This window comes from Camelus bactrianus, chromosome 1 (genome assembly GCF_048773025.1).
Source record: "Camelus bactrianus isolate YW-2024 breed Bactrian camel chromosome 1, ASM4877302v1, whole genome shotgun sequence".
Lineage (NCBI taxonomy): Eukaryota > Metazoa > Chordata > Mammalia > Artiodactyla > Camelidae > Camelus > Camelus bactrianus.
In genome coordinates, this window is record NC_133539.1 from 6,204,996 (window position 1) to 6,227,138 (window position 22,143).

Consider the following 22,143-nt stretch of genomic DNA (forward strand, 5'->3'; position numbering starts at 1 on the left):
GGGGTGGGAGGAAAACCACCGGTTTTCCCGTGACAGTGCGGTCGGGTGGTCACAGCTTATCCCCCTTGTCAGGGGCCTTGTGTCTTTACAGACGTCAGGTCATTGGGCTACAGGGCTGAGACGGGGACTGAAAGGGAAAAGTTAGTGAGGGGGACAAGTCCTCTGTTACTGCCTCTGTGTCCAGAGCAGACTTTCCCTCATCTGTCGTCCGTGGCGTCACTCATGACCGTCTTTGCCTTCTCTTGGGATGTCGAATGAAGGGGCACCATGTGGAGGAGAAGTCTGAGAGCTGTACCCTTCCTTAGGATGCAGGGGAATCCCATCCGTCACCGTGGGTGTTGATAGCAGGGACAAGGGGACTGTTTGGCATTTTCTATCTTAAAAGTAAAATCATCTCCATTAACCAGGATTTACGTAGTCTGTTGGGCATTTAAAAACCTGAAGCTCCGTAATGGCTGTTGGGCTTAATTCCTTCCTCTCTGAAAAGTGGAAGTGCTTCGAGAAAAAAACCTCACGAGATAGAAAAGTCGCCACGTGTCGTTTTTGTCACATGGCTATCTGAAGAGCGCTCATTCAATAGAACATTTTGCCTCCATTAAACAACGAATTCTCAGAGGATGCATTTCCCGTTTTCAAAGGTCTAAATGTGAGATGGTCCTGATACCCGTTTTCAGCTGTTAGGAGAAATACGTATTTAAATAATGAAACTTTCACGGGGAAACTTCAAGCTCCTTTAAGGGACAAAGAACTAACTGTTGGTGGTGACGTTTTAATTAATTTAGTCTTCAGCTGCTTGGGAGGAGCGGGAACGGGGACAGGGCTGGGGAGGAGGGGGAAGAGGCTGAAATTCCAGGTGTAAGAGAGAATGTTTAGTAAGGGTAAAAATAACACACAGCTGTGAAGACAAACATCTCCAGTTTCACTTCGAGCCCGGGCTTCTGCATGAATCACTGCCGAGCTCCGCCCGCTGCTCGGGCCGTGGGGTCTGAAGCAGCTTTTCCACTGCCTCTGATTCAGAAATAAAACAGACCCACAAATTACCCCGGAGCTCTCCAGACAATCCCCTCCTTGTCTGGGGTCCTAAAAATACCTTTTGTGGTGACTACCTCAATTCATGCTGTGAAGCTCGATTAGGGCTTGGTGCGGTCGACTTAGGCTAAGCATGTGCTTTTAGGATTCTTAGGAGGAAAACCACCTGAGGACGGACGGATTCCTATTCAGGCTGGAGCCAGGCCTGGGCTGCGGGCCCCCGTCGGCCTCCTTGGGGCCCTCTCGTGGAGCTGACCTCTTTGGACCCTCGGGGTAGAGCTGCCAAAGAAAGCGTTTGTATTTCCCCCATGCGGCATCATCACCAAGTTCTAGACACGAAATCATCTAATAGACTAAAAAGAACATTCGGAAAGACAGTGACATTCTAATAAACTGGGATAGGCCGGAGATGGCAGGGGAATAGACATTAGCTTGCTTACCCACCTAAGAGTTGGAGGTGCTGTGGAATGTGATCTTCAAGGGTGGAGTTCATAGAGCTGGGGAGGGGGCGCTTCACCCATTCAGATGCAGGCACCATGAGAGTAGGGGCACTGACGGCTCCCCAGCACCTGGGACAGTGCCTGGCGGAGAGACTTGCTTCATGAGTATTTGTTACATGCATGAATGAATCGAGGAGACCCAGGACCAGTTGGCGGGGAGAGTCCAGGGAGTGTGCATTTGTCCAGAGGCACTGTGGGCCAGGGAAGACTTGGGTTGCCTGTGGCCAGCGTGGACTGTATTTGGGGAAGATCACTCTGGAAGCAGAGAGAGGACTCTCTGGAGGGAAACCTCAGGACTACTCCACGTATTCTCAGAGCACGTGATGGAGAACAGGGCAGGGGAAGTCATCCCCAAGTGCAGAAGGAATCCAGGAACAGGAAGGACAATGGGGCTTGAGGAATGGGTGGATTTTCGAGGAGATTGGTGGGTTGGCCTCTACCCACTAGAAGAAGTTATCATGATTGCCCAAATTTGATTTTGACTTGCCTTGGACTTTCTCAAAGGCCTGAGTGCCTCCGCTAACCGTTGTGAAGTGAGGGTGAATCACAGATCTCATGGGGCTGGTGAGCTCAGGGCTGTCGCCTGGGGCCACGTACAGTGACATCTTTGGATAAATGAGGTCCATTCATGCGCAGCACATCCTTTGTAAAGCCAATAGCCACGTCTGTGCCTTTGCACTGCGGGCGCTTTCCATGATCGAATCGGCCCCGCTGTTAAGTAGACTCTGATGTGAGAAGACCAACGTCAGATGCCAAGTTTATTTTGTTTCTCAAAAACCAAGGCCCTAATTTTGATTTCTCGGTACGCTTTTAGAGGCACGTTACCTCCTTTTCAAAAAAAGGGATTGTGTATGGAAACAGCTAAATGAAGCTTTTGTCTTGGGCTGGGATCCACTTAATCTTAAAAAAATATTTGATTGACTGCTTTCCCAGTGCCTCTGTCCTGGTCCTCAGTTCCCTCTTCTGAGTCACAGGCACTCACACTCTGCTGTCTTAGCACGGGAGCTTCCTGCCCGATTTCCTCACACTCCTGAATGTTTGCCCATCATCTCTGCAGAGCCTGCGCCATGCTGAGCGCCCCAAGGAAGTTTTGGGAAGGAATATATGACATTCAACTGTAAATCGAGGTGGCCAACTTTTTTTAAACTGAATTTATCAAAGTTCATGTGTGTCCAAATAAACATGGTCATCTTTTGTGTCTTCCAAGAGGCTCTTCCTTTGCATGTGGCCATCCCTACTCATTTCACATTTGCCACCCTCTCCATGACTGTCCTCGGGGCCACTCCCAGGATATTCTCCCTGAAAATACCCAATAGTGATGCAACCGAGTGTTCTGAGGGTCCCTTCCATCATATTTTGTGTCTGTGAAAGAGACTACACGTGCAGAGTTACCAGGTGAGGTTTTATTGGGTGGTGGTCAAGTACTTGGACTCAGGACCCCAACTGTCTGGATTCAGATCCCAGCTCCTCCGCTGCTGGTGGTGTAACCGTGGGCACGGCCTGTGTCCAGCCTCCCTGCACATCACCTGCAGCACTGCTGCTGCCTATTGGTGTTTGACCTTGTGGGGCTGCTGTGTGGCTGAGACGACTAGTAAGAGCTGGCACGTGGTATTTATCGCGTGCTAGGCACCATTTTAAATGTTTCAGCCATAGTGAAAACATGAAAAGAGTTTGGAGCTGTCCCTAGCATGAGCAAACAGTCAAATACAGGATAGAAGGTCCAAAGAAGAACCAAAGAAGGTTTGTCAATATTTGTTTGACCACCATGCATTAGGTATTCGCAGAGGCAAATCTGAATTTAGAACATCTAAATTAGAAGGTTGTGGAAATTGAAATATACAGCACTCCAGCTCGCAAGATGTTTCCATTTTTCAAGCATTCTTTTTCTTTTTTTTAAATCTTTTTGCACTCATCTGTCTGGTTGGCCGGCGTTCTCCAAAAACAATGTCAAGAGGATAAGTATGGAGCACTGGCTGAGGACACACAGTCTCCTGATTTCTGTAGCTGAAGCAGCTGAGAGCTGTGTGCCCAGAGCGCCCTGCTTTATCACCAGCCCCTCCTGGCCCTGAGTGGAATATTCTTAGATCTGTTATGGGATGCTGGGAAGGATGCTGCTTGCTGCATCACCCAGTTCTCTCCAGGAGAAGCCAGGAGAGAAACTTCTGTTAAGTTTCAGCCCAGGAAAAGCTTTGCTTCTGCTGAATAATGGGTTCATTGATATCTTTCTGACACCTTGAATTGTCACAGGGTATACTTCTTTGCTTGGGCTAGTAGAAAGTTCAGAGATAAATTGATGTCCTACCTCTAACAACTATAAATAGTAAGCTTACTCGATGTGCTGATTTTATCTCTTGATCATTTATATTATCGTTTTGTGTGCATTTTTGTAATCCACCTCAAATGTCACATAGTTTGAAGAAGGGCAGGGGACTAAAATATATTCAGAGCCACCACACGTACACATAAATACGCCAGAGTTGCAGAGAAAAATGATGGACTCTCCTCCTTAGAAAAATGTGAACGTAAGTTAAATGCGTATTCATGCCGGTAGCTTCTGGAGAGTCTTGCCTCGGGGCTTGGGAATGGAGTTTCTTCCAGGCCTCTGATTCTGTAACCCTTTGAGAACCCCGTTGGGTTTGGTAGCCTGTCCAACTTCTCACCTTAATTTAAATTGAGTAGAATTTCCAATTTATTTGCTGTTCTTTGCCATGTTCTTTCACCGTTAATTCGTAATACTAGTATGTTTTAGGGAGTTAAGGCCGATGTTCTCATCTCACCCGAACTGAATTCTCCAGATGCTACTTGAGAGTGATTAGTTAATTGAGGTTCAACAGGTGACTTAGTTGGGCATGAGTCCCCAGCTGTCAGAAGAAGGGCACCCACACCCCATCTTGTTCATCATGAAGGTTGAGGGGTCTTTCTACGCTATTTCTGCATTGCCCAGGGTGACCGCAGTTATGCCCAAGTGGCATGGAAATGTGTGAGACTTGCGGCAGAGGTTAAGCTTCTAAAGTTGTGCGGCTCCAGACACGTTTTATGGGACTCTGGGAGTGACACACCCAGTTTTTTGCCCCTATCCCTGCTGTTGTCCAATGCCTTTCTGAAATTCCTAGTCTGAGCCAGCCTTCCCCTCTTGGGGTGACCCCAGCCCAATGTGGAATTTCTTCTGCTGTGAGCAGAGGGAACCAGCTGTCTTCCTGGCTCCCATTCCCTCTCACTAAGGCCACATATTGTATGGGATTGTCAAGACCAGCGTTTTGTGGGTTATAATTAGAACCCAGACCTGAAAATGTGAATTTGAGAATACGGTTAAGACACAATAATTTTTTATTTATGTCATTGTGGTAAGAGCACTTTACAACTGAGACTTACCCTTTAAACAAATTTTAAACAGTGTACATTACTGTTGACCAAACGTACAAGGTTCTACAGCAGATCTCTTCTTTCATTTTACTTGGCTGAAACTTTATGGCTGTTGATTAGTAACTCCTATTTCTCCCTTATTTACAAAACAGAAATAGACTCACAGACGTAGAAAACAATTTATGGTTATCAAAAGGGACGGGAGGGATAAATTAGTGATTTGGGATTAACACATACACACCACTGTGCATAAGATAGATAAACAAGGACCTACAGAATAGCTCAGGGAAATAGTTGTTGGTCTGAAGGGTCCATGATCCCCAGTGTCCCCTATTTCTATAATTCTATACATCTCTTTGACTTTTAAATTTGACTTTTTAAAAAACAAATTTTGACTTATTTATTTATTTACTTATTTATAGTTCTTATTTTCTATTGAACTGTAGTTGATTTACAATGTTAGTTCAGGTGTACAGCAAAGCGATTCAGTTACACATATGCATATATACTTATATACATTTTTTCAGATTCTTGTCCAGTATGGATCATTACAAGAAATTGAATATAGTTCCCTGTGCTATACAGTAGGTCCTTGTTGTTTATCTATTTTGTATACAGTAGTGTCTATCTGTTAGTCCCAAACTCCTAACCTGTCCCTCCCCACCCCTTTTCCCCTCAGTAACCAGTTTGTTTTCTGTGTTCTTGAGTCTGTTTCTGGTTTGTAAATTAAATTTGTATATATATATATGTTTTTAGATATGCCTTTTAACTTTTTTAGGTGGTTCACTGCCTTGCTGGAGAAGACAGAATTTATGGTGTGTGGTATACTGCAGGCCCTGAATGAAAATGGCCCTAATGGATGAGTGAATGAATGAATCTGAACATTTAGTGGCATCTTTGTACAGTTGTTACTTAAGTTACGCTCACCACCTGAGTAGCTTCTGAAGTCTTTTCCTAAAGGACCAAATCCCTTTAACTTTCCTCCCTAGTAACTTCTCTCCTTGAGACAAATAGACCAAAACATACACACTCCACTCAACTGATGGAATTTTCCAAAGGGATAGGAAACTAAGTCTCAAGTGAAGGTGTTCAGTGTTTTGATGTTAGGATGGGTCTTTTGGAGATAAATGTTTGAAGCCAGGAAAAACAGCAGCAAGAGGAAATAATGCATGTGTAGCAGCGATGGAAACATAGAGGATCTGCACCATGGGAACTGAGACCACTATTATTTTCAAATTTCCTTCATGTTAGTACAGCTGTGAGGATGCCACGAAGCAGGTTTATGTATTTCCAGGCCCGTCCTGGGCGACCCCATCTATAACCTCCATCCACAGGCTCCGCTGCTCCTTCCTCATTGTCAACCCTTAGCTCCTCCATCAGCACTAGGCATGTGCAAGGGATGCTGAGAACAAATCTGTATTTTGAAAGTTCCCAGACGCTGAACAAACTCTTTCCAGGGCCTTTGGTCTGCCCTCCCTGTCCACAGCCTGCCATGGCCTTTGGGTCTGGAATGACCTCTCCATCCCACCTCAGCCCTGTCCTACCCAGCACGTGCCCTCCTGCCTCCGATGCCTCAAAGCTTCTCAGACTTGAAGGTCACATCCATGCCAGGCCTATAGTTCCAGGATTCTGCAAGTTGGCTGCCGAGTTCCAGCTAAAAGGTGTGAAGGAGACAAAGGAGGGCCCGTTGGAGTGGAGCTCACAGCCGTCAGGGCCTCAGATATTGGGGTGGAAATCTAACATCCTGTGGATATTTGTAGATTCCCAAGAGTATGAAAACCCTGTGTTGGGCAGCACTTGGGAGGAAATTTCCAGATGTCCACCTTAGAAGAACTCAACCCAATTACCAAGACCCCTGCAGCTACAGGGATCGTGGGTTAATGGTCTGTGGCTTAACCACCTAAGAAGGCACTGACACATTTTTCTGTTTCATCCACTAAGCTGGATTTTCTGTTTGGTGTTTCCCTATTGCGTATGATTTCACTGTGTCCGGTAACTTTCAGATCTCACTTAAAAATATATATAGTCCCTTTTTTCTTTTTCTAGAAAAGCATGCTTGTCTTTATCCACGTGGCCTTGGCTGCCTGGACTAACAGTGGCCCTGTGGGCTGTGAGCTGTGAGCTGAGGGCCAACAGCCGACTCCTTCCTGCAGACACACAGCGGGTTTCCCACCCCAGTCCCAGTCCTGTGGGGCTCCTGGGGTCCCCTGGCCTGCTGCCTCCCAGGGGGCCAAGCCTGTCCTTTCTCTGCCTTTGGGCCTGCCCCTCAGCCAGGAAGACTGGGAGACTTCAAACTCCATATCTAAAGACTTGGCTGCTGGAGTTGGAAATTCAACACAAGGATTTCCTTCTGAGGTTTTGAAGAGGCGTGTCACTCTAAGCTAAACTGAGTGGCCCCAGGGTCTCCTCCCAGCATCTGTGCGTGTGGCTGGTTATAGTCAAAGGGGGAGAGCAGGCCACAGTTCACTGTTCCCCTGTGAATGTTTCCAATCCGCTGTCACAGATGGGGTTTTGACGTGACAGTTTCTGAAGGAGCTAGCTGGAGAAATGGAAGCCAGGTGGAAGGTTTGCATCCCATGTGCCTACCCTCTGCTTCCACCGAGCCTGGGCACCGTCGTGGTCTGCTCCAGCTGCCACCGCAAAATACCGTAGACTGGGAAGCTTAAGCAATAGGAATTTATTTGTCCCAGTTGCAGAGACTGGAAGTCCAAGATCAAGTTGCCGGCAGGCTTGGTGCCTGGTGAGAGCACTCTCCTTGGGTTGTGGATGGCTGCCTCCTCACTGTATCCTCCGTAGCAGAGAGAGAGAGGGAGAGAGGGAGGGAGAGATCTTGTCTCTTCGTCTTCTTATTAGGACACTAATCCAATCCTGGGGGCCTCACCCTCAGGACCTCATCTAAACTTGATTATCTCCCAAAGGCCGCACCTCCAGATGCCATCATGTTTGGGACTAGGGCTTCAACAGGTAGTTCTTGGGGCAAGGGTGGGGACACAGTTATTCAGTTCATAACAGACCCCGTATTTGTCTTTTCACACACATGTGTCTTCTCCTCCCCCTTCCTGGCTTCCCTCTGCGGGTCCCCAGAAGACCAAGGAGGCCCGCTTTCGGGTGGCCACGGTAACGGAAGAATGTGTCTTCTTCTCCTGCAGAAACTCCCCCGACGAGTGCAGCCTGGCCAAAGGCGGGAAGATGGTGAGCAGCCCTGACACCGTGGGGATGAGTTACGGCAGCTACATGGAGGAGAAGCACATGCCGCCCCCAAACATGACGACGAACGAGCGCAGGGTCATCGTCCCCGCAGGTCAGAGGCTCGCGGCCGGCTCCGCGTCCGCAGGCCACGCCTTTCTAGAGCTTCTTTCAACCCTCTCTTCTCGCCCGTGGCTTTGCTCACCCTCAGCCGCCTAGCAAGATGCCTGTCAATGGAACCCATGAGAAGTTGGTCTACCTGTGACGACATGTTCCCTGATCTGTGTGTGTGTGTGTGTGTATGTATGTGTGTGTGGCGGGGGGAGAATCCATAAAAAGTGACCTTTCTAAGGAGGACTCGCCCTTTCTCTGAGATGATTTGGCAGAAAATCATTTTTCTTTTATTTTAAGGACACCAAATAAGCCTCTCTTTTATGAAATGCTGTTTATACTAGAAGGCAGGCCTTTAAAAAATTGTTTTCTAATCTGGCAGAACAAAAAGTTAGGAACCCTATAATGTGGTTCCATCTCAAAATCTGAAATTCCAGCTATCACTGGCTTATGCTAGACTCTGGGAGTCAGAGTAAGTCTTTACTGCAGAAGTTATTCTAAACCCAACCCGCAACAATAGCTCTGGATTTGAGGAAGATGCCAGGAATTTATTTATTTAGCAAAACTAAAGGTTTTAGGAAGGCTGCCATCAAATTCCTCAGAGGAAATGCACTGCATACAACGCAGAGCATCCCAGCAACCACAGCACTGGCACCGGCAGCCACTGCTCGGTGGGTCCTCACTCTCTAGTAGGTGTCTGGTAAGCGATTTGGAGACATTGAGATGTTGGTGCCGTGAAATTCTAGGAAACCAGAAGTGTCCTCATTCCAGTGACCCTGATATGGAAAATGAACCTCAGAGAGGTCAGCACACAGTTGATAAGAGGCCGAGTTGGAACTCAGACAGGCCGGCCTGACGCCTTCATTCTCTGCCTTCGGGTGTTGGAATGCATCCCAGCGCCTTCAGTAGCCCTGAGGGCTCCGTCCCATCACTCTCTGAAGCCACCTGGTCTCCGTGTGGTTCTGCCTCAGCCCCAAACCCTTGACTCCAGGGAGTTCTGTCCTTCATCAGGGCTCCGTGCAAACATCTCTCCTTTCCTGGCCACCGCCTTCTAGAGCCGCCCCTCCCCCAGCGACTCTCAAGCCCCAACCTGCGTCGTTTTCCTTTATTGCATGTTCCCCTTGGTCGCCGTCGTGGATGTTGATGTGAAATTTTGCTTATTATCTTCCTCCCTCCATGGAGTGGAAGCCCCACAAAGTCCTCCCGTCCATGGCCAAGCACAGGGCCTGGCACGTAGCAGCTCGGTGAATATTAACTGAGGGGAGGAGGGGTGAGAGGGTGCCCAGCCGCTGGGCAGTACCGCCCAGGAAGGTGTCCGTGGGCGGAGGTGGCGCAGACTTGATTCTCCCTTGCGCCAGAGCTCACCTCACGTCACCTCCGTGACCCCCTCCACGGTGTGATTCCCACCCCGCTCCTTATTCTCTGTAGGATCACATCCCGCGGACTTCTCTTTCCACCACCTTCCAAACAGGAGCGTTCAGAGTGCAGAGCGCTTGGCATAACGTCCGACTTGGGTTCATGGTGGGTCTCCCTTCAGGGCTGGCACTGTGGTTTGAAGCAGAATGCATGAAGCTGATTGCACGCAGTTAGGTGTAAGAGGGGTCGTCCTTCGGGGCCACCCCTGATCCTAAAGCACTGCTGTAAGACTTCTGTGGGAGACGGTGGGCATGGAGTGTCATGTGTGCCTTATGAGAGGGGCAAAGCTGGTTCTGATACTCCCAGGAAGGCGATCAACATGTATAGAGAAGGCATGAATTTGGTTTGATCGTGACAACTGAACTGTGACCTGAGACCCGTCACCTTTTGCCGTGATTTACAACAGGAAGCACCCCTGTGAGTGGGAAAACACACGGCAGTGCGAATGCCCGAGTTGCCCGTCCTGGGTGTGTGGCACCTAAAAGAGGCTTGAGAACAGGGATGTGCCTGGGGAGGGCAGGGGTGCTGCTGCCTCAGACACGGGCTGGATAGGAACAGGGTGAGGCAGAAGCCCAAAGGATGTCCGCCCAAGCCCCGGTTCACCTCACCCCTTGCCTTCCTCCTTAAGAATGTAATTTCTTCAATTTAGGCAAAAGAAAGTCTTTAGTTCTCTAAGATGGGAAGAGAGTCAACCTGAGGAAAGGCCCGCACTGAAGATTCTCATCTTGGTTGCTCGTGGAATCACATCCTTTTCACTGAGGAGGTCCTGTTTCTGTCTTGCTATCAGTGCGCTTTGATGCCATCAATAGCTTTTCCGGAGGCCAAGCATGTGGCTGCAGATATTCAAAAATGAAATGTCTGCATTCAAACGTTTCAAAATACAAAAAAATTCAAAAAAAATTTTAAAAACCATTTTGAATTCAAACGAAAATGAATGTTTGACTGCAAACATTCAAAAATGAAATGTTCAGAAAACAGGAGAGATAGTTACATGGAAAGAGGCGTAGGACCAGTAGAATCGAGGCAGAGCGCCCAGCGTTTCTGAGCTGGGTCGTGGGTACTCAGAGAACGGCAGTTGGACGGGTGGGAGGAGGATTACGCAGATTGGCTCATATGGAGTTTTTGTGTAAAGGCTGGTTTCATCTCCTGAAGAAAGTCCTCTTTCAGCTGTTCCCTCCTTTGGTTGCTTCACACCAGCACGGAGGCAGTTATTCAGTTAATGGTGTTTGTAAGAGAGCTAATTGTGGCTGATTGTGCAAGTTGTGAGGCTTTCAGTTATTGGTCAAACCTCACGTATGTGTGCTCATACATGCACACGAATGAACACACACACACACACACACACCCCTGCACTGCACCATCTGAATGATTCCCCGGTGTGAAAACTGCAGGAACTGGGGGCAGCTCTGTTAGCCACTGGATCTCTGCTGGAGCTGTGGGATCCAGGCACCTCGCTCAGGCACATTTTGGGCACAAAGAGGTCTGTGTACATAGTGGGAGTTCTCCAAACCCAGTTCCGACTGGTTCATGCAGTTCCTACTAGTTAAACATATCGATTGGTACTCATAAAAGCAAATCAAAATGATAGCAGGAAAAAAAACATTAATTATTCCTAAGCATTTGCACCTTCAATCAACCTCATACCAACAATCATCTTCTAGACCTAGAAACGGTCCCGGTGCACACTGAGCAGAAAATCAGTGGGTAGACAGAGAGGAGGGAAAACAAGACCTGGGGGCACTGTCTGCATTCAGATTGGGCTCCTGTGCCTGGATTTCTCACTTCTCCAAGTCCCTGGTTCTGAGACTCTCTGCCTTTAATTAACTCAAGAGCTTTAAAGAAACTCATAAAATACCCCTTAATGAATAAATACATGCCTTCATTTAATAAATTTACCCTGTCTCCTTGTTTCAGAACAAGTGTAAGAAAGCTCACCCAAATGTAAGTAAATGTATTAGAAACATGGGCTAAAGTAAGAACTTAATAGAGGCAGTGAGACCAGGAGTGAGGTTTGTATGTTTATGTATCTGTGCTTGTATCTTTTAATACAAACTTTTAAATCCCACACAACTGCAAAAGGTGGGTGTTCTTTGACCCCGAGGGGTCAGCAGGCTGAGTGAAGGGGATGTCTCAGTCAATACGTGCTTCAGTGTCTCCAGGAGAAAAAGAAAACTAATGTGGGCGGATGGCCCAGCTGGTAATTCTGAGTCTGGAGAAAAATGCATTCCTCGGTTTGTCATAGGAGGGTGACAGGGAAGGCACGAGGAAAGTGCTCAATCAGTAAGGTCACCAGACACTGTGGGGGGCCCTGGCTGTTGTCCTGGCAAGATTGGTGATTGTACCTCTCCTTCTCGAGGTGTACTAGTTAGATAAGACATCACACCTGTGCTTTCTATCTATCTATCTATTATCTATCTATCTATCTATCTATCTATCTATCTATCTATCTATCTATCATTTGTTCTTTCTCTCTCTGTCTCTATGTCTGTCTGTCTGTCTATCTGGTGTGCATATCTATGTGTCTAGGTCTACATCTCATGGGGTTAGGCTGTTTCTTAGGCTCATGGTTATAGATCAAAATATCATTCAGTGCCATCAGTCTTAATTAGAGGGGCCCCAGACGTGGGTGACCTAGTTAAAGGGCTCTTTGTCACCTCAGCTTAATTTGGAGGCTGCCTGGGAAATGTTTCTCCAAGTATGATCAGAACCCCTTGCATCAGGATTCCCTGGGAGACTTCTGATTTAACCATTTAAATTTCCAAACTTCCTGAATCCGGGTGCAGGGTTGAGGATTCTACATTGTGAGCATTGTGAACACATTCCTGGGGGGTTTCCACGCATGATAGGGCTCTGATCCAGAGGGAAGACACTGAAGGAATTTTACTCTAATAGAGCTTAGTTATTTTGAACAAAGGCATGATATGTCACTTTTGGAAGAGGGAGTTGACAAAATGGAAGAACAGAAAATAAAGAACAATTGCACAGTGACATCCCCCTCACCCCACCTCCCCATGCAAAAAATGAAGAATTGCTTACTTGTAGGAAGGAAATTTGTCTTCCTAAAGCTGCTTTTGGGGGCTGGCATTGGCTGGCACCATAAATTCTGTAAAGAGCACATGTCAAGGCATTCACAGGAAAATCCTGGGCCAGTAACAAAGCACAGCATACAGTGTGCAGGCTGAGAAAGGAGCCCCGCCGCTCCATGCACCGTATTGGCGCTGAGCTCCATTCTGACGCCTTGATCAGGCCCAATACTCGGCCTGCATCCATTTTACTGTGTTTTGATCAACAGTCACAACAACTTGGGAACAACATGGAATGTGAACGCTGGGGGTTTCCAACTCTCCTTCACCAAGGCTGAGAACGTAGACCGATGTTTAGAAACAATGGGTCCCCATCATGCAACGGAACCAGTATGTTCTAAAGCACGTAAGTTTTGTGATGTCTCATGAAGCATCTGCATCAGGGATGCTGTCCCTCTGTGTACTGGGCAGCCTCTGGCAGTCATTGTTACTTTTTAGGTGTTGACAGTGTGCTCGGTGATTTGCTAACCCAGAGGGCCAGCAAAGAGGAAGGCATGGTCTTCATCCACTTTTCTTAAATGTTGCAAAATACTGACCAAAATGCAACAGAACCTCGGGTTTCAGCAGCTTACATCATTGTGAAAAGATTTTTCTCGCTGTTTGTATTCCCTAAAATAAATGCCGAGGCGTCAGGCTTTTCAAACACTTCTATTTTGACTTTCTAAGTCACCTTGAGCCCAGGTGCTCATGGTAGTCAGAAGTCTCAGAGATGGAGTTGCCACATTTATCCCTTCACTGGTTCATTGTCTGCATTCATTCATTCACTCATTGAATACCGAGCACTGATAATACCCCAGTCACCAAGAATAAAAGCATGATTGTGAACTCCCTCTCCATGGCCCCCAAAATGCATGGCTGGAACTACTTGTGTTGTGTCTAACCTGGGCCCTCCGTGCGGGGTAACTTGTACTCAGTTCGCGAGGTGTTCCCCGGGTGCCTGTTACTCTGATGCTGGTCACAGAGGAAGTGACCAGAGCCTGTGAGACGCAGATAAGGACCGGACACATGAAGTAAGTAGTTTGTGACCGGAGAGTGTGTGATTAAGAGCTCAAATGAGTGATTCAGATGAATGTTTCAACATATCTGAGGAACAAGATGACTATAAACGCGACTCATAAAGAAAAGCTGCCTTTGGGCCCTCATGGCATGATTTCTAAATTCCTTTGCAGCCTCCGCCATTTGCCTCGGCCCATCCTGCCCTCTGGTCACATGGTGCCACTGGTACTCTGCGTGGTCACCATCCAGTGTCTGCATTCATGCTGTTCCCCCTGACGGGGTGCCCTTCCTCCTTCTCTGCTAACAAATCCTTCTCCTTCCTCAAGGCATCTTTGAGATCCACCCTGTCTAGGAAGTCATCCTCGGTCTCCTGACGTCTTGTTTCTCTGACAACATCTTACCAGTTCTTTCATCACCACACTTAATTTTGTTTTACATTATTTAGAAAATATTATATATTTTATATAATGTATTATGTTACTTATAATGCACCTGTATACTGGATGTAGCGTTTGAGATGACTTGTGAACTAAAAACTGATAATCATGTGAACCAGTGACTGAAGAAACAGAAATTCGGGGTTGTACTAGGTAATTACAATGATTAAGGTAAAACCAAAATCCCATGAAGGAAGAATGTAGCCAAGTTGGCCACCGGCTTGGCCAGGATGCTGTAGCTGAGCCCCCAGCATGGCTTTGAGCCGCATCCCTGAAGCAGATACTTCATGAGACATCACAAAACTTACGTTCTCTAGAACATATTGGTTCTATTGTACAACGGGGACCCACTGTTTCTAAACATTGATCTACGTTCATGGCCTTCGTGAAGTGAGTTGGAAGCACCCAGAATTCACATAAGAAGAGCCATTTGGGGAAATTATCTCCATTTTCAAAAAGAAATTTCAGAGGGAAGGCAATGTTTTTCTCAGCGCAGAATCCTGAAAGCAGCATTCCTGGACTTAACGCTCGCAGTTCACCGAGGCCGCAGCTGTGACCGCCCTCCTCCCTCAGTGGCCGTGTACCACATGGTAGAAACCTGTTTCTTGTGACGCCCTCCATGAACAGAGTGAACTGCACCAGCAAACAGCTCAGTGCAGACAGAGAGCCAGCGTGCCCAGTGTGAGTCTTTTTGTTTGTCTGGTTTATTAGAAGGTCAGGATTTTGCGTTCTTGGAGTGGCAGAAGGCTCATGTAGCCTACACGCAATCCTTCCAAATGTGGCATCTCTGAGCTGGGCTTGAAAGCAGATAAGTAACGAGTCACAGAAGAATATACTCTCCAACCAAGCCCAGATGGCCAACATATGACGATTTAATCTTACTAGAGTTATTTATAAGCTTGTCTGTTCCATTAGATTGTGAGCTTCGCGGGTTGGTGATTGTATCTTTTGCATGCTTACCCAGAGGACAAAGCAGCAAGCTGGTGGCCTGTGTGCAGAGGTCACTAAACGTGCATTTCTTGATTTAATGGAAATCCAGATTTAGTTAGTGGGACTCACAGATCACAGGAGTTGGAGCTGCAAGATTCTTGATGGTCTTAGTTCAACTTTGTATTAGGTTCTTCAAAGAAACAGAGCCATCCCGTCTCTCTTTCTTTTTGTCTCTGTCTCTCTTGTCCTCTCTTTGCTTTCCTCATTCTGCCAAGTAAAATGCTGCTTTTTCTAGAAACACCCTCACAGATACACCCAGAAATAATGTTTAACCAACTATCTAGGCGTCCCATGATCCAGTCAAGTGGACACATACAATTAATTATCAGAAATCTCTTAAACATGAGAAAATGGAGCCCTAGAGAGGTGAAGCAACTCTCCCGAGGACAGACTCACAGATGGGCGAGACCAGACCAGGCCCTAGGCCTGTGTTCACTTGTACTTAAAGCACTTGTTGGTAAAACTATACATTCCTTTTTCTTTCTAATTAAAGTATAGTTGATTTACACAATTTTGTTAATTTCTGGTGTACAGCATAGTGATTCCGTATTTTTGAAGATTATACTCCATGACAGGTTATTACAAGATAATGGGTATAATTTTCTGTGCTGTGCAGTATCTCCTTGGTGCTTATCTGTTTTATGCATAATAGTAGTATCTCTTAATACCATACCCCTAATTTGTCCTTCTGCCTCCCCTCTCCCCTTTGGTGAGCACAAGTGTGTTCTCTACATAAACTACGCATTTCTTTATTTTATCTTGTCATGCTTCTGAACACCCCCAGGGATCTCTCCCATTATGCCTGCACTATGGAATGTGTTTCTATAAGCGTCTGTTTTACAATTTTTTTGTGTGCTAAGTCAAGCAACTAAAGAACCAAACCAACTAAAACTTAAAGCCTAAAACCAAACCTAATTATATTTTTAAACTATGAGCTGAGTCGTGACTGAGGAAACTGCAGTTGGGTTTTATATGTGTGTGTGGAATCGTAAAAACAGAAATGGCGAGAGCCACTATCTGCGGAGTGTACACAATTGTCAGGCACTTGGCCATGTACTTTGTTAGAGAGATATTATCTCATTTAAATCCCACAACTACCCTATGGTGTCGGTGCTATTTACTATTCTCACTTTACAGATAAAGAAACTAAAAACTAGGAGAACTAAGAGAGTTTCCCAGGATGTCCCAGCTAATGATTTGGAGAGACGGAATTCTGACTTAGTTCTGTCTGAATCTAGAGTTTGAGTTCTTATTCGTACACAACAAACACCATCAAAAGTGCCTGGGAAGAACACAAGGGAATAGAATGATGGAATGTATTTGTGAGATTGTTGCAGAGATTCTGAAATGGCCTTTTCAAAAGATACTCTGTTAATACATAAAGGAGGGGAGGAGATGTTCACAATTATCTACCATGCTGTTCAGCACTTAACCCTACGCCTCCATGATAATGATTTATCTGTTTTTCTTGAAAACCAAGAAATGAATAGAATTGAATTGAAAATACCTTTGATTTAGCAAGAGTGACTGAGAAGATGTTAGTAAATGTAGAAAAAAATTAAGATAGATGATTCTGGCTTGGTTCCTCCTGTGTTGAAGATCCCTATGGGGAGAGTTAGGTTTATTTATTTTGAAGACCGCTATGGGTCACCCACAAGGCAGTTCAGTGGGCCCATGTAGAGCTTGGGGTTAAAATCTTTTATCAGAAGTCATCACACTTGAGTTCTAAACTGTGCCATTTCTGAGCTCTGGGAAGTCAGTCTTGCTGTTCCTTAGTTTTTTTGACACCGAAATAAAGATGATAGCAATGCGTACTTTATCTGGTGCTGTATGGATTGAATAAGACAATATGTGTGAAATGCAAAAACAGTGCTAGGGATATAGTAGTTCTCCCAAAAACTGCAGCTCTTTTCATATTTGATCAGGCATTTGGGAGAAAGCTCTAGACGCAAGCGATAGCATGTGTTACGGGTTGAATTGTGCCCCCACAAAAAGATATGTTGAAGTCCTAACTTTCAGTGCCTTGGAATATGACCTGATTTGGAAATAGAGTATTTTGAGATTTGATCAAGCCAAGATGAGGTCATGAGGGTGGGCCTAATAAAATGATTGGTGTCCTCATAAAAAGGGGAAATTTGGATGCAAACATACACAGAGAGAAGATGTGAAGACATGGGGAGAAGGCCATGTAAAGATGGAGGCAGAGATTCGAAGGATGCAGCCCCTAGGCAGAGGAACACCAAGGACTGCTGACCACCACCAGAAGCTGGAAGAGGCAAAGGAGGATTCTACCTAGAGTCCCAGAGGGAGCGCAGCCCTCCTGACACCTTGATTTCAGACTTCTAGCCTCCAGAAATATGAGATAATAAACTTCTTTTTTTTTAAGCCACTTTTGTGGTGCTCTGTTCTGGAAACCCTTGGAAAGTATACAGCATGCATGTTGTAATTAGAACATGGGAGTACAGAATGCCCAGTGATGTCTATGGAATGAGGAGAGTGGAGGACCAAGGACAAAATTCCAGGAGCATCAACATTTAAAGAGGGGCAAAGAAAGAAAACCAGGAAGGGAGAAACCTGTAAGGAGAACAAGTCATTCCACTTCTAACACATGATGAGCATAAGCAGTGTTGTCATGGCATAACTACAGGGAGGCAACAGGGCAAATAAAGAAAAACAAGATCCCCAAACTAGATAATCCACTCAAGAAGAGTTGAGACTGACTCCATCCAAATAGTTTGGCATGTCAGAATGTGAAAGATATCTTTAGAGCCCAATGAAAATAATTCAGTCATGTATTTTTTTAATTAAAACACAATGGAATTGTTGATTCTCACCAAGTTGAGAGTAGGCATACTTTTTCTTAATTTTTTTTTTTTTACAGTTTTTGGCTCTTTCATAGGGTTTAAAACACTTCATTGGTACAATTAATTTTTTGATAATCGATTAATTAATAAATGAATCAAGTAGAGCAGAGCATGAGGTAGTTTGATGGTTGCACTGAAAGTGGAAATGTTTTAAAGTAAATGTTAAAAAAATGCAGAGAAGACTCTTGGTTCTAGTGAAATATTGAACTTAAAAGGACGTCTTGCAGAGCACCTGGAAATGATGCCTAGACTCTAACATCCTTTTAAATGCACAGCTGATCTGAGGAGAAAGTTCAGTGAATTCCTTAGGGATTAAAGACAACGGAGAGAACTGAGAATAGGGCACCCCATTCTTATGTGATCACCTGGTTGTCTTAGATGGCATGGATGGGGTGGGGTTCCAATGTCTATGATACAGAGGTTTGGATTTTAAAGGCCAGTTGCAGGCAGGAGATGAGATCTTGGGCTTGCACAAAGCAGGAGTTGGACATGATCCCTCCCATTATCCTATACACACGTGCACAAAGCTGTGTTCCAACAATCCCAGTCTGTGAAATTAACCATTGAAAAGAGATCATGGGCTAGTGATAGCCTTGGGCACCTGGCAGAAGTAAACACAAAATCTTGGAGAAGCATTCCTTCAATTCAAGCTTTACTAAATTCCTACCGATAAAGACCCACTGAAGATGACTCTGCAACCCAAATTACAAAAACAGGAAGAAACCATCTACCAAGACCAAGATTTAGCAGAAACAACAGGCAACATGATTAAACCCTCAAGAATGTTAGATATTTGAGTAAATGGATTTTAAAATGACTAGATCCATAAAAGAAGGAGTCAAAAAAGAGGAAGAAGACATTATGGGAAAGAACAGACAATCCTAAAGAAGAAACAATAGATTTCCTAACAACACAAAAACAGTCTTCAAGACTCAGTGTCAAAAAAATATTGAAAACTCAGTAGATGGGTTCAACGGTTGATTTGATAATGCTGAATACTGAATTAAAGGAGGGAGACTTGAGAGTGTTCTCAAAGTGCAGCACAGTGACAAAGAGGTGGAAAATAAGAAAAAAAAGTCAATAATTGGGAAGGACTCATGGTAATATCCTATGTAGATCTAATAGAAATTCCAGAAAGAAGGAAATAAAGAGAATGGAAGAGATGAAATATTTGAAGAGATAAAACCTAAGACTTTCCCAAAACTGATGAACAAAACCATTCTCCAAATACAGGAAGCACCAGTCAGAGAAGAATAAATAAGAATTAGTCTGCTCTAATCACATTATGGTGAGACCACAGAACACCAAAGACAAAGTATTTTAGAGCCAACTAAAGAATAAAAACAGACTGTCTAAAAATAATGATAGTTATGAGGCCAGCAAACTTCTCAACAACAAAACAGACCACAGAGGGCAGTAGAGGAAAATCTCCAGTGAGCTGGGGGAAACTGACAAAACTCTAAATATCTTCTGGTCTCTTAACCTTTTTTTTTTTTTTTCTCTTTTTTCTGCCACAGACTCATTTAGTAACTTGGTAAAGTCAATGGATCCTTTAGAATAATATCTTTAAATAAACTTCAGAGGAATACAAAGGAAACTAACTACATAGAGAGTACATTCTAAACTATTATGTAAATTGAGAGTGAAATAAAGATACTTTCAAACAAAGGGTGAGAGTTGGTTGCTAACTGACCTTCACTTTAGGGAGTAACGCAAGATTTAGTAAACAAAAAGAGAGAACAGATCTTAGAAGAAAGGAGTGAAATATAAGGACACGGTTGCAATGAAACTGGTTAATATGAGGGCAGATCTAGCAAGAAATGGATGTGAACTGACAACACAGCGTCCTATCTGGGGAGTAGAGGGACAAGGTGGAATAGAAATACTGGCCAACATTATCGGATAAGATTAAGGGTGAATGACTAGAGTTGAAGGTTCCCCAGATCCTTGCATTCTTTGGGAAAAGGACATTTGGTGATTAAATTTAGATTTTGTTTAAAGACTGACAAACAAAGAAATAGAAGTAGAATGTTGAACAGTCAACCATTAGAGAGGAAAGAAACAAAAAAAAAAAGGAACAAAGGAAAATGGATGAATCCAATCAGACATTTGGAAAGGAGAACTAAAGAGGAACAGACAGTAATAGAAAGCATAAAGTGGTAGAAATCAGATATGTCAGTAACAATAAATGTAAGTGACCAAACTCGCCATGAAAGACAGAAAGTGATAAAGTAGATTAAAAAAAAAAACTCCAAAGTTAGTTAAGTACTATTTACAGAAACATCTACCACAGAGAAGGACTGAGAGCAAACAGATGGGACAAGACATATTAGTCAAATTCCAATCAAAATAAAGCAAACAAGAATGGAAACAGAAAGCAGAAAGCATTACTGTAGAAAATTAAGGGTTATCACATAATTTTTAAAAGTTTATATTTATAAAGAATATATAAAATGATAAAATTGTAAACACATAATAACATAGTCTTAAAATACATAAAGAACTCTATGGAGAAATAGACAAATCCACTTTAGTGAGAGATTTTAATTTGCCTTTCTCAGCATTTGATAGATTAATGATGTGAAAATTACGTATGCGTTACTAATTTTGATTCAGTGGTTATTTATAGAAATCTGCACTCAACGATGAGAAGATATGCCTTCTTTTTAAGCGCTCAAAGGACTTTTGCAGAAATTGACCATGTCGTAGGCCACCAAAAGAGTAACCACCAGGATTTAAAAAATCACTTTCATGTAGACTTCATTCACTGGCCAAAGTGCAATAAAATTCGAAATCGGTAATTATCAATGCAATAACTGAACTCCATTCATAGTTTGGAAATTAAAAGGTTCAGGAATAACCTTGAGGGTAGGTTCTTTACTTGAGATCAAATTTCAATTTCTGGTGGAGTGAAGCTCAGATTTGAGCCATTTCTCTTTATTGGACTTTATAAACGTAAGTCTGTTCCTACGAGGCGGCAAAATGTTAAATCTTATTTTTGCAGGCTTCTGAGTGTCTTGGAGAGCAGACTGGCGGACTTGCCAGGGTCTGGTTTTATAAACAAAGACCTCATAGGATTGTGATATGGCTTAGAGGTACATTTTATTTTTTTTGGTATTTGTTCATTACCGAGGGTGATTTTTCTATCTGGAAGCCAATATTTTGCATTGCTATTGTTCAAGACAAATGACACTCAGGGCTTATATTATCACCAAGTTGGTTCTTGCTTAATCTTGCTTTTATTCATTCCTCTTGGGGGGTCTCTGAAACAGGATGTTTGCCTGCATGAGATATTTTGTTTCATGAAGATGCAGTATGTCTTCAGCAATGCAATATCCTTTTGCCTAATTTAAATATCGACTTAATATTTTCCTGGCAGCAGTGGGGCTCTACTAAGTCAGAATCCAGTTTCAGGGAAGTGTAAAAAAAGAAAATTCAACCCTCCCTCCCAGCACTGCTTGACCCCCACCTCCAGTACCTTAAACAGGGCAACTCCAGAAGACAGCTTTGCTTTTGTTTGTTTTAATCCCAGTGTACTGAAATAGCATTCATAAACTTTTAGATATTAACCATGTAATCGAAGATACAAATAAGAGGCTTTAGAGAGAGAGATGGCTTTTTTTTCTTTTACCCTGTACCGCGAATCTTTACCATTTTGATGTCCGCGAAATGCGGGGTGATGATACAGATGTTTTCAAAACAATTGGCCTGGAGGGCTGCACGCAAAACAGCTTATCTCCAGTGGCTCATAGTTCATCTGACAGAAACCCCTCCAAAAGCTTCTTAAAATAAAGCAATAAATCAGACTTCTGTGTTTAAAGGAAGAGGCTGCTCCTGTGATAATAGATTGCCTATTTCATTTTAGCAGAGTTTGCAATGCAAAATCCAGTATGTGGATGCATTATTTCTCTGCAATATGTTATTGTTGGCAAAGTGCTTTCACATACATTATCTCATTTACTTTCCAATTCCCCTAGCGTTTCACTTAATTACCCACAATAAAAAGAAAACAGATTCCAGAGAGGTTAACTTTTACATCTAATGAATGGTTGAGTCAGAATCCAAATATGGCTAAGCTGGCTCCCAATAAAGCCTTTTATTTTTATCACCAAGTTTGCTGTGCTTGATGTAATTTAAGACATTCGTTGATTCCTTAGACATTTGCAAT

General features: G+C 44.2%; 1 protein-coding gene across 6 annotated transcripts in view; it reads left to right on the forward strand.

Annotated features, from left to right (window-relative positions):
- The window catches only part of ERG (ETS transcription factor ERG), a 175,821-nt gene that overhangs the window by 127,357 nt on the left and 26,321 nt on the right, over positions 1-22,143 (forward strand). For all 6 annotated transcript variants that reach the window (XM_074354539.1, XM_074354473.1, XM_074354507.1 and 3 more), the window contains one exon: positions 8,042-8,193. In XM_074354539.1, the coding sequence (XP_074210640.1) occupies positions 8,042-8,193 (152 nt within the window). The remainder of the gene's footprint in view (positions 1-8,041; positions 8,194-22,143) is intronic.